At 52.5% G+C, this 12,294-nt stretch overlaps 1 protein-coding gene across 1 annotated transcript in view; it reads left to right on the top strand.

The window, feature by feature from the left end:
• The first annotated feature begins 1,507 nt into the window (after positions 1 to 1,507).
• The window catches only part of PRKG1 (protein kinase cGMP-dependent 1), a 523,526-nt gene continuing 512,739 nt past the window's right edge, over positions 1,508 to 12,294 (top strand). Inside the window, exon 1 of the mRNA XM_050898610.1 lies at positions 1,508 to 1,773. Within this exon, the coding sequence (XP_050754567.1) occupies positions 1,508 to 1,773 (266 nt within the window). The remainder of the gene's footprint in view (positions 1,774 to 12,294) is intronic.

Raw genomic sequence — 12,294 nt, 5'->3', positions numbered from 1 at the left:
GCTGCCTCCAACTCATTAAAAGAGAGGCTGCTAATTGATTTTTGCGCCTTAATTTAAGACTCCTGTGATACAGCCTTGCCCTCCAAGCCCAGCTCTGGTGCTTTGCCCCGTCCTTGCCTTGCCCTAGCAGGCCTGTGAGCCCCAAACCCAGGGGACGAGACCCCCACGGCTGCTCCAGGTTGGGGTGTGGACCCTGAGGGCTTCCTGGGCTCCTTTTGGGCCCAAGGCCTGGCTGTGGGGCTGGGCCAGGCCCCCCTTTTTTTGCCTGCAGTAAGGGGTTCCTGCCCCCCTTCCTGGAAGCGAGGGTGGTTCGGGAGGGAAATGTGATAGGGGAGCTGATGGTGCCCTTTGCCAGCCGGCATTAAAAATTCATGTGCGTGATGGGCTCTTCCAAATAAGTCCAGGAAGGGTGAGCTCCTGCCTCCTCAGAGCTGCTGCCGAGCACTCGGGCTGCCTGCCCTCCCTAGCCAGCATCCCCCCCGGGGGACCCGGTGCCACCAGGGCCCCAGGGTCTGTGTGCATGGTGATGGGCTCTGCTGCCTCGTGGCGTGGGGTTGCAGGCTGTCCATGCGTGCTGGGGGGGGGGGGGGGGGGGGGGGGGGTGGGAGTTGGGTGCCCCACAGGCTGATGGGGGTGGCTGGCATGTGTTGTGGGGTGACCGGAGGAGGGCGGGGAACAGGGGACTCTGGTGGGAAGGGATGCGGAGTCCTTGATGGGGAGAGGAGCAGGTGCCCAGAGGGGTGGGATGTGGGGAAGGATGCTGGGCGGATGTGGGGTCCCCCAGTGGGGAGGTACACGGGGTGTCGATGGCAGGGTGGCATGTAAGGTGCCCCAGCAAGGACAGAGATCCAGGGAGCCAGGGATGAGGGTCCTCGGGAGGGACTGGGGTGCCAGGGGAGCCATGAGGGGTACGCAGCAGCGTGGGATGTGGGGTGACCCGGGGGGTGGGATGCTGAGCTCCCGGGAGGGAGGGCGGGGCGGGGGGGGCGGCTCCACGTGGCTCATTAGCAGAAGGCAATTTAATATTTATGAGGTGCTCTTGTTTGAATCCCAAGTCTTCGGCTCCAGTTACAAGGAGCTGCGTCACCCTCCGATCACATGGTAATTGTTGCTATTTCCAGGATCCCAGCCTCGCAGAGTGGCACAAAAGCTCTTTCCCCTTTTCTTGTCTTTTTTTTTTTTTTTTCTCTTCTCCCTTTTTCCCTTCTTTCTTTCTGTTTTTTGGGGGGTGGGTGGGTGTTTTTCCCCCCCCCCCTCCCCTCGGCCCCCTCCAGGTTTTCCACTCGCCGGCTGCCGGCGGAGCGCAGGGCAGCGCTTGGGGATGCCGGGGCCGCTGCCCTGACCCGGGGCGGGCAGGAGCCGCCCCCCCCCCCCGCCCCTCTCCCTCTCCCGGGGAGCGGATCCGGCCGCTGCTCTCCATGAGAGCTACCCGCCCCGACCCGGGACCGGCTCGGTACTAACGCCGGGGGTGGTGGTGGTGAGGGGTGGGGGGGGGTTTACCCCCAAAATGACCGAGTTGGAAGGAGACTTCACTAAGCTGCTGCTGCTGAAGGAGGAACGGATCAAGGAGCTGGAGCGGCGCTTAGGGGAGAAGGACGAAGAGATCCAGGAGCTGCGCCGGCGGCTGCACAAATGCCAGTCGGTGCTACCGGCCCCCAGCCCGCACATCGGGCCCCGCACCACCCGGGCGCAGGGCATCTCGGCCGAGCCGCAGACCTACCGCTCCTTCCACGACCTCCGCCAGGCTTTCCGCAAGTTCACCAAGGCCGAGAGGTAGGAGCGGGCACCCCCCCACCCCCCCGTCCCGCAAAAACCCTTCCCGAGTGGGGTGGCCGGGAGAGAGGCGGCGGGACACTGCATCCCCCCCCCCCCCGCCAGCTCCGCTGCTTCGGCTCCCCGGAGAAGCGGCATCGATCGTGCCGCGGGGGGGGGGGGGGGGCTGGAGGAAGCGCCGGGAGCATTAGGGGCTTTCAGCCGCCGGGAAGGAGCCCTGCGGGGGATCGGATAACCCATTACCGGCGGTCCGGCCCCCCTTCTTCCTTTCCCTTCCCTTCCCTTCCCCGCCGCGGCTCCGCTCCGGCTCCCCGGGGGGATGCTCAGCCGGGGGAGGCGGGGGGGGGGGGGGGGGGGGGAAGGCTGGGAGGACGCGGCGGGAGGCGGCAGTGCCTTCCCCCGGCGCTGGGAAAAAGTTTGCAGCGGAGCCGGGAAGTTGTTTGGCCGCTGCCCGAGAGTCAGCCCCGGGCGGGCAGCACCCACCCGCCCGCCTCCGCCCGCCCCATCCCCGGGGCAGGTGCTGCCCCCCCCCCCCCAGCCCCCCCCTTTCCTGACCCCATCGCTCCCCAAAACCTAAAGCCCACGCTCCTCCACTCGTGGGCTTTGCACCGGTGCTTTGCCTCCGGTTATCCCCCCCCCCGCGCCGGTGTCGGGCGCTCACGGAGGGTGTTTTAATGGGGGACCTTTTTAATGGGGTCTCTGGGAGTTTCAAGTGCGTGACCCTCTTGCCTTAATACACCGCGTGAAAACGGGGGAGCGTGGCACTGCTCCGGCCCACGCTCCGGCTCCCGGGTATTTTCGTGCGTGACGGGGAAGTTGCTGTGGGAGCGCGCCAGTTCCGTGCGCCCGCAGCGTGCGGGACCCGGCGTCACCCTCCTTTCGGCAGAAGCTGTCGCCGGTGCTTGCCAAGTAAGAGACTGTCTGATTTCTTCCACGCATAGCGATTTATTTCAGGAAAATCGTTCCGGACGATGTTTCCCGTAGCCGGGTGTATTTGGGTGCGGATCCACACCGCTCTCCTCAATCTTCTCACAAAACGTCCCTTGCCGTCACCCACACCACGCTCCTGCCCTTTCCTCCGCAGTTGTCCTCTGCTCTTCATTAACGAGACTATTACTTGTTTAAAGATAAATGAGGAGTGCTTGGCTTTGGGCTTTTATTATTATTATTATTCTTTTTCCTGACTGTATGGGGTGATTTAATAAAACAAACCGCTATGCCCAGGGAGGTGTGTGACTGCCGGCCACACAAGCAGAGCGTGTCAGCTCGTCCTTCCCCGGGTTAGCGCATCCCTTCGCATCCCCTGCCCAAAGCGGAGGCTGCGTATTGCAGCCGGAGAAGAAACCCAGGTCCAACTTTTTCCTTTGCCGTTGCTTTTTTTGAAGGCTGTGATCGTCCCGAGCCTCGGCTACTGCAAGGGAAGGTGACAGCGACCTGGCGCCTTGCAGTAATGGCAAGGACCCCGGTGCCCGCCCATGTGTAATAACTCATTTAAAAGTTATTAAACCCGCTCACGGCTCTAGCGAGGTTTAATCCTCGCCTCAGACTTTCCCCCGCTGTTCCCAGCTTGGGCTGGCAGGCCAGCGCCAGAAAACGCTGCGTCCGTGTGTTGTTGTGAAGGTCGTTTGCCCCATCCTGCATCGTTCCCGTCACCCGGAGATGTTGTTTCGGTGTGCAGGAAAAACTCTCGGTGGGGCCTGTGGGCATTTCCCACCGCCCTCCGGGCTGGCGCTTCATCCCCCCGGCATCTTCCCATACCTCGGCCTCGCTCGTGGTAGCCATGACGATGGTAACCAAGCCAGTTTGGGATTGCTCTTGGGTTTTAATTAAGGTCCGCTTAATTTTTGCTCCCGTCTCGTTGCTGGAAGAGTGACGGGCAGCCGCACGGTGTACCGAACGCGTTGCACCCGCCAACCTGCTTTTGTTTCCTTTATTGCCCCCAAATTGATACCCACCAGCGGGTTAAAGAAACGTGTCTTTTTTGCGGGCGGCGTCTCGCCCGTTGATCGGGTTCCAGGGTTGCTGCTATGGCATCCTGGGCGCTGGGGGGTAAAGGGCTTTGCTGCAGTCGGCCTCTGCCAAGAGGATGACGATGTTTCCCAGTTTTCGATGCCGACCGGAGGTATAAGTGGGTCCGTCTGGTGCCAGCTCCCTTTAATGTCTCTGTGGGTTTCTCTGGCTTTTTCATCTAAAAACTGCTGACAGTGTTTTGGCTAATTTATTTAGGGGGGTAATTTATAGACCTGTAACAGTCTCCTGCCTGCGTTTTAGCGACAGCAGCTGATGGCATCGTCTAAACTGTTCATCCCACAAGCCTTCAGGCCCCTGAGAGGTTGGAGACGGGTAAAACCTCCTTTCTAAAACCCAGAGACAACTTCCATACTGTAAAAACTCCAATATGATGTTTAGACCGGTCTGTTTTGTGCGTTGATTTCAAATTAATGCCGATAGAAATGTTTTTGTCTGGGTCCAGGATTAACCTTCAGAGGCTTTTTCATCTCTGAAGATAAAGATATAGCTACCGACAGTGTAATTAATTTTATTTAGGGCAAGCTTCTCTGTAATATACACCGACATATAAAACTCTCAAGAAGCCGAAACTAGTAAACGGGACGATAGAAACTCAAAAAGCAGTTAAACCCCAGCTGAAAGCAGAAAATAGAGTTTGTCTCTGGCAATACGTTGTGCCTCTTCTAACCCACCCCTGCAACGTGTAGCAGGGTCAAAGTTGTAAGGACTTGCAAAGATCCAGAGAAAGGGGCTGTGAAAACAGGAAGGTATTGAAAGACCTGCTATCTTTTGTCTGGAAGTCTGTTTTTATGCCGTTATGCCTCCCGATAACTTAGTTGTATAGATTTTAATGGAAGAAAGCTATTCTGATATAAATCAGATTTTCTTTCAAAATAGCCAGGACACTGCCACTTCCTATGTCTGTTTTTCAAAATGTAATTCTTCCCTTGCTGTTTCCTTGAGCCGTTCCTGCTAGCGGAGATTTGTGTCGAGGAGAGAGACGCGCTTCTTGTCAATGATTCCTTAATTTATGGTTGTTCAGTGAGGTTTTTATTCACTTGTACCTAAACCAGATAAGCGTTTCGGATCACGCGCGGATTCGATGCTGCCTGATACAGCATCTGGCCGTTGCTTTATCGCAATACAAAGAAGGAAAAAGAATTTGTTGCTGTTTTTTCTAGCGCGGTAAGAGCCATCCGCGGCGTGACTGGATGATACAGCAGTCGAGGCACTTTGCTAACGCCTTGGAAAGCAGTTCCTAGGAAGTTGATCCCCAGTTGCTAAGCAAAAGGCTCCGCCACGGCGCGAGCGCTGTAAAAGATAAACGATGCAAAAAGTAAATGCCGAGGTGTGCTCAAAGCACTCGGCTAGGACTAACAGCCAGGTAAGGACCCCGGGGATTTTCAAAACTGCCTCGTTCCTGCAGCGAGGTGCTTTTTGAAAACCCAAAGGGCGCTAATCTGCGGGTTTTCAGCATCCGAAGATGCTTCGTGCCACGTGAATGATCGACGTGAGCCGTCATCCTCGTCTTTTCAATCATCCTCTCGGTGAATTCCAGCAACTGCGTTCTTTCGTTCAGAGGTGCAATATCTAATTCCAGCTTAATCCTGCTTATTGGGGTCGACAAGCCTTATTCGAACCAGGGCGACGCTAAATTACTTTGGAAACTGTTAAATGTTTTGAAATAGCGACTAAATCTTTGCCGGTATTAATGTGCCAGAGCCACGACTTAAAAGGCAGTCACGGCTGTACAGGCAATTACGCTTTATGTGTGTGATTATGTCCTCGACTTTGCAAATTTGGTTTGGACCATCCCGTCTCTGTGTTTTTTCCGCATCAGTTTGTGTCTGGCACGGTGCTATGGATTCAGTCTCAGCATCACTGAAGAGAAGCGATGAGTTTCCCCACCCCGTTCCCAATAACTTACCCCTCCTTCCTCGCCGCACCACCTAACTTTGTCTGCAACTTTTTAACGGGTTTTCCCTTCTTTTACTTTATTTTGGGAAGCGTTTGCCACAAGATGGCAGTGGGGTCTAACATTTAAGGCCAGGTATGGGGGTGTATCGTGGTTTCAGCTTCACAGCCCTGGCCCGGTCGTCCTGCAGATGGTTTTCCAGATGAAATCCTGGCATGAATCGATCATTTTCCCCGCTTCCACCTTGTCTGAGGTGTTGGGGGGGATGTGTTGCTGAGAGTGTGTGTTCACCCACGGTGTTTAAACCCAGTGTTTAAAGGCTGCGGGTGGTCTATACGGTACTGTGGATGGAGGACTGGAGCGGACGCTCTCAACTTTATATAGTTCCTGGCTCCAACGCTTGCGATAAGCTGGTGTTTGATGTTGGCAGGATCAACCCATCTCATGGCTGCTTTGGGTACCGCTCGGGCCAGGACTGACCACGCAGAGGGTGAAAACTGGGCAATGTGGGAGGTCTCTACTCCAAAACTCGAGGCAAGGTCATCCTCAAAGCTGGACCGGGCTGCTTGGGTTGCCCCAGCCTAAAGCAAAGGCATCCCCTGCACGACCTTGTGCTTCTCCATCACTTCTCCCTCCCTCATAACACAGTTCTGGCTTACAGCTCGCTCGTTGTGGCCGTCTCCACCACCCCCGGAGCTGGGGAGGGCTGGGCCGTTGATGGCATCACCCATGCTTTGCTCCAACCACCCCGAGCGTGGCAAGAGAGAGTTTCTCCCTCACAGCCGGGGCTGTGCCCTTCCTCCCCCCCAGCCCTCTTTCTGGGAACTCAGCTCCCAGCCGGGTGGCTGAGTTGTGTTAATTTAGACATGATCTCATCATCTGCCAGCCGCTAAAGCAATATCGATCCTGCATTTGGCTTCCATGTGAAAAACAACCCAACTGCTTCCCCGGTACCTGTAACCACCGTCCCTCGAGGCCTTGGGAGGCTGGAAAATGAGCATTTGCTTTATTTTTTGACTGTTGGGGGGCAAATGTGTAACCTGCTGCAAATGTGTAACGCTTCAGTTATGTTAAGGACAGCCTTTAAGCTAAGGAAAGGACATTTTTGAACCACAGCTCATCTAATATTTGATACCGCTAAGCAGCTATGCCTTAAATAGTTTAAACAGGCAGGTTTTGCTATCTCCGAGTCCTCTGTGTGTCTGCTATTTCTCTTCAGCGATATCTCTGTAAGAATCAGGATCAGTTTCCAAAGCTCAGAGGAAGGGTACGGGGGACAGCAGTAATTTTGACATTAATTACTACCCTAAAAAATGCCTCTGTTCCCTCATTTACCCATCACGGATCTGCTCCCATCTGCTCCTGGCGCGGCGACAGCGCATTCCTTGGATGCTTCGTCCCTGGGTAGTTGACACCGAAGATCGTAAGGATTTTATTAGATTCAATTATATTGGCGTAGGAAGAATTAATGCTGCTCTCGTTGCTTGTAGTGTCGGTAGCGTGTCGCTGGCCCAAAGAGAGAGGAAAATACGAAGGAGGGAAGTTTGACCAGCTGTTATTGAACTTGGGGATAGCCAGAAAATATTGCAAAGGGAGCGACTGAAACGGGAGCGGGACTCTTGGCTTGGTCATTCTCCTCTCTAATTCTTCGAATGGAGCAACTTAACCTGTGGCATGAAGCAGCGAAGGCTGTTGAGTGAAGTTTGGAGACCAGCGGGTTGTTGCACGCCGTAGGAAGAGGTACGGCACGGGTCATCGTGTCCCTCGAGAGGGCCGAGGTCAGTAAAATAAGCGGAAGGATTTTAGAGAGAGAGAGAGAGGAGCAAATGTTTATGATTAATCAATTGAAACCATTTCCCTTCTCTTAATTTTTAATGGGCTGAAGTTACCGCTCCCCCCTCCCTGGGCATCGCTTTCCTTCAGCTCACGGGAGACCTGAAAAGCGAGCCGCAACGCGGGGAAATCGTGCTCCCGAAGGGCATCGGATGGCACCTCTCTGCCGGGTATGGCTAGGCGTCCGTCTGTCTGTCTGTCTGTCACCAGCAGACCTGGCAACTGACACCGCCTTTTCCATCACATCCGTCCGGTGCTTCCTCACGGGCAGAACAGCATCACCGCTATGGCAGCACATCAAAAGCAGCTAAATTGAGCTTTGCCTTCCACCTCCTGCAAAAATAATATAAAACATAGATTTATTTATATATAAATACATGAAATTTTAAAAAAAAATTAGATTATTTGATATGATCCCTGGCCCTTGTGAAGAAGGATGGCAAGATGGCAGAATTAAAAATTTTCCAGGTGGTTTTTAATGGAAACTTGACATATTTGGCTTCACTCTTTACTGCTCAGTTTTGCACCGAGGAAAGCCTGCAACACTGTGACATCCCAAACCATGACATCATGGCTAACGGCTCGTGCATCACCTGCTGGGTCTCAGCACCCTCGTACCGACACCGCACCGTGCAGGGGGTGACTACGTGGTCCCCGGGGGCAGGATCAGGCCCGGGACGGGCAGGGGATGAGCTGCCGCTGCCCGTCCCCGGCTGACGCAGAGTTGTTCCCAGCGGCGTCATCGCAAATTCTTCCTTCTGCCTATTTTTAAGTGCCTCAAGTCATGAGGCTTTCGTGTGCCTCCCTTGGGGGGACTGAACCGCAGGCGGACAGATTTTCAGGCAGCTGCCAGATTACCGCGTAACCCACCTTCTGCCTGCCCAGAGCTCGCCTGCTTTGGTTACGAATCCCTGAAAACGTGATTACATATAAGCTTTAAACCTATAGCTGCGCTCCCAGGCAAGGTCATGACAAACCGCTTTTCTCTCTCAGATCTTCGGGGCGAGCTCAGTTTAAAAAAAATCTAAAAGGGAGACGGGATCTAGCACACGCGTTGTGTTATTTTTCCGCGGCAGCTTGTGGACGTCGCTTGGTTTGGAGGAGAGAAAGGGTCCTGCGTCTCACCTGCCACTGCGTTTTTAAAAGCAGCGCGTGGATGTAGGCACATATGGTATTGTAAACTGCTTGGCCACAGTCGCTCTTTATTTGGCTTCTTTTTAGTCACAGCAAGTGTCATTTTTGTCAGAATTGTACCATGGAAAAGGTAGTTCTCTAACGAAAATCCCCCGGGCGGTGAAGCGTATCAAAGTAAAATGAGATAGAAAGGACTAAAATAAGACTGCAAGTTCCTCTTTGCAGCTTTACTAATGAGAAACTTTGGGGAAAAAGCCTTCCCAAGATATCCACTTGGTTGCCTGCAGAGTTGATGCAGGTCCTGGAAAATATCTAACAGAGCTTGGCAAAGGGCTTCTTAAAGAGCTTTACCCTCCGCTGTGACCTCCCGGCTGGAAAAGATGAGGACTGGGGTTTTTTGTTTTGTTTTGTTTTTTTAATAGGGTTTTTCTACGTTTTGCTCATGGATGTTCTTTCAGCATATTTGTTCCATTAGTAATAAAAGCCTGGAGTCACAAACGAAGCATGTGCACGTGAAGGAGATGCTAAAAAAGCCGGAGGGAGGCAGGGAGGCTGAGCTCAGGGCCGCGCGTGCGGTAGCAGGAGCTAGGATGCTCCGGACCGAACCGCGGGGATCTGCAAGCGTAAATGGCGACGCTTATAATTTTGGATCAAATTCCCATTTGGGGCAAAGCCCGAGCTTTGTGCGAAATACTACAAGGGAGGGGGAGCAACCTCTCCAGTAGCGCAACCAAATCTCTCGGCTGTGTCCGGTGGGGTCTTGAGAGGTGGAAAGAGCAGGTGGTGGTCACGTACCTGAGTAAAAAAGGGACTTTGTGAGTCCCAAATCTGTCCTGCCGATGCCGTGGCTTGTGGGCTCCTCGTCCTCGGCGACTGCCTCGACTCGCCTGGACGCGGCCCTGAGCAACCAGCTGTAGCTGCAATGTTGGCTGCGCTGGGAGCGGACCAGAGACCCTCCGAACTGAATCTTTCTGGAGTTTCTGAGATGCCGGTGGCTTAGTGCTCCCGAGGGACGAGCTCTTTGAAGTCAAATCTGCCAGCAAGGGGGTCGTGGCTGTACCCAGACCTCATGGCAAGAGGGTCAACCAAAGCTGCGGTGGTTTGGGAGAGCAGAGATGCCGTGCAGCCAAGAAGGGACAATCCTGGATTCGGCGCAGGCTCGAGTGACATCCTGGCGAGCCTGTGACCAGGGCTAGGTCTGCTGTCCCCTGCTAACCTCCCGCTCTGCTGCCAGCTTCAGTTTTGGTTGAGGCTCGACGATTAGATTAAGGAGATCTGCTTCGGTGTCAAATGGCTTCCTCTCTTCTCAGGTAGAAGTTTGACTAAATCCCGGAAAACTTGTGTCAAGGGAAAATGTTGCGCTGTAGCACAAATGAACTGATTTAAACAATGTCGGGCTAAATAAAAATGCTCATTGGAATCCTTCTCTGCTGATAAAGACGCCTGTTGGTTTGGGGGGGGCCTTTTGCAAGGCACTCCAATGCATTTGATTCCAGTGTAACAGAGCAGGTATAACTTTTCGTTTCGTTTAAGTATCAATTAGAAGAGGAAATTGCATATCGTCCTGAAATACAGCTGATGGCTTTCCTGAAAGACGACGAGCTGCGATGGACACGCCGAAGCAGCTTCGCCTTGCGTTTCCCCTCCCAAGAGACGCTGCGGTATCTCTGAAAGAGCGAGGGTCCATTAAAATTGTCCATTAAAGATGTGAGGAGCGTTGTATACTGTTATACACGCTGGAGCAGGACTGCCTGCTCTCTCTAGGGCTTGGCAACCTTTCTATATTCTCCAGGGAGAATATATCAAGTGGAGCTTTAATGGAGGCATGTTATGGATAGCACGTACTGGTACAGCAGCAGGTGAACGTGATCGTAAAGTCTTCCTGACCTGTGGCGACGTACGATTTGGGTTAGAGACGGTAGCAAAATAAAAGCTGAAGATGTAACTAAGCGTAAAGAAAGTTTTGCCTCCTGTTTGACTTAAATCGGTTTTACTTTGCGCTCCTTTGGCGTTGGCTTTCTTGGTGCGTTTGTGGTTTTGAGACTTACTGGTACGTAGAATGGGGTAAAAACGTACACCTGCGATGTCCTTGTAGCAGTAAATTAATTACAAGCCGATCGTGTGACTGTAAGATTCAAACAGCGTACAGACACGTTGGTAGAAAACAAAGTATTAATTAACATAGAAGGCCCAGAAGGTAACTGTGCAGGTGGGAAACAGGTTCAGGACATCAGTATCTTTAATATCTGGGTTTTCTGGCATACGGTTTGCAGTAATGCAGTACAGTGCGAGGCTGTGATGGATTCCAGCGAGTGCAACAGGATGGGAATTTCGAGTTATTTTCATTTGCATTTTGCTCTTCGTTGGAAGTTGCTATAAAATCCTCCAAGATAAAAATCACTGCCAGGATTTTAAATGACCAATCAGTGTATAAATTCTGTTTTTAAAAAAAAAAAAAAAAAAAAAAAAATCCGTTTTGTTGTTTGTAATAAGGGATCAGGTCCTGAATCTTGTAATTCCACTTTCTATTTATGTATCTGCATGCAATATCATCAGTATTTAATTTCTTTAAACTCTTTAATGCTTCGTATGCTGAGGACTGGGCCAAGAGCCATGCTCTGTATTATTTATCCTGCGGTGTATGAAAGCGGGAAGGATCACTGGGGATAATTTCTTGAGCAGCTAATGTGCCGAGATCCACAACAAATATACCCAAATCCTCTGAGTGGCTTAACACGCGTGCCAAAATTTGGGTGCGTGGTGGATGTCTTTGGTGTAATTATTAAGCCAAAAGGCAACTTTACTAACTGGAATCAGTGGGTGCAGCAGGAAGGGGGCCCTTAAGAAAGGCACCCTGAAGGGTGGCTTCCAGCTGGGCTGTTTTTAAGGGTTTGAAGGCATGTCAGAAGCGACTATGGTGCAGAGAAAGATGCGAGGAGAGATACTATGCTTTGAGGCTGGCGGGGAGTTGCTGGACTTAGTTGAAAAATTTCTCTAAAAAGAAAAGAAAAAAAAAGAAGCTAGAAGGAGTAAATACAACAAATGTCCCCTCTTGCTAAAGTCCAGGGTTTTCTTGAAAGTCCAAAGAAAATAACTCTGTGCGCTGGGAAGTCTCTTGCGGAAATACGGTGAGCACGGAAAAGTTAGATTTGAAGTAATTAGGAAAGGCGGCACTGCGAAAAGCCGTGAAGCAGCAAACAGCTCTTGAGAGGCTTGGGTGGGCAACTCCGCTTTATCAAATTGCTCTGCAATTCTTAGAGGGCAGTTTTGTCCCCTGTCTATAGGAACGTGCCCAGCATTTTGGGGCTGCGATGGACTTTAATATGGCTCGGTGGCAAAAAAAACTTTTATTTTTGCGGTCGGAGGGAAGCGGCTCCCAGGTGGGTCGGGATCGTTACTGCAGTCACGAGCCGAAGGGAACGCAGGCTGTAGCGTGGCAGAGAGTATTTTCGGTAAATTAACTGGAAAGTTGCTTTAGTCTGGCGGACGCAGGGGAAAACGTGGGCAATAAGAAGGCTGTGTCTCCAAGGGTACTCTGAGGCATTTTTGCTTTTCATCTCCCAGCACTTATCACTGGAGGGCAGTGGTGCCTGAGAAGATGACTGGAAGAAGAGAACCACAGATAACGA

The sequence above is a fragment of the Gymnogyps californianus genome, chromosome 6 (genome assembly GCF_018139145.2).
Source record: "Gymnogyps californianus isolate 813 chromosome 6, ASM1813914v2, whole genome shotgun sequence".
Classification (NCBI taxonomy): domain Eukaryota; kingdom Metazoa; phylum Chordata; class Aves; order Accipitriformes; family Cathartidae; genus Gymnogyps; species Gymnogyps californianus.
The sequence above is the reverse complement of the archived record's forward strand: the minus strand, read 5'-3'. Positions and strand labels throughout refer to the sequence as shown.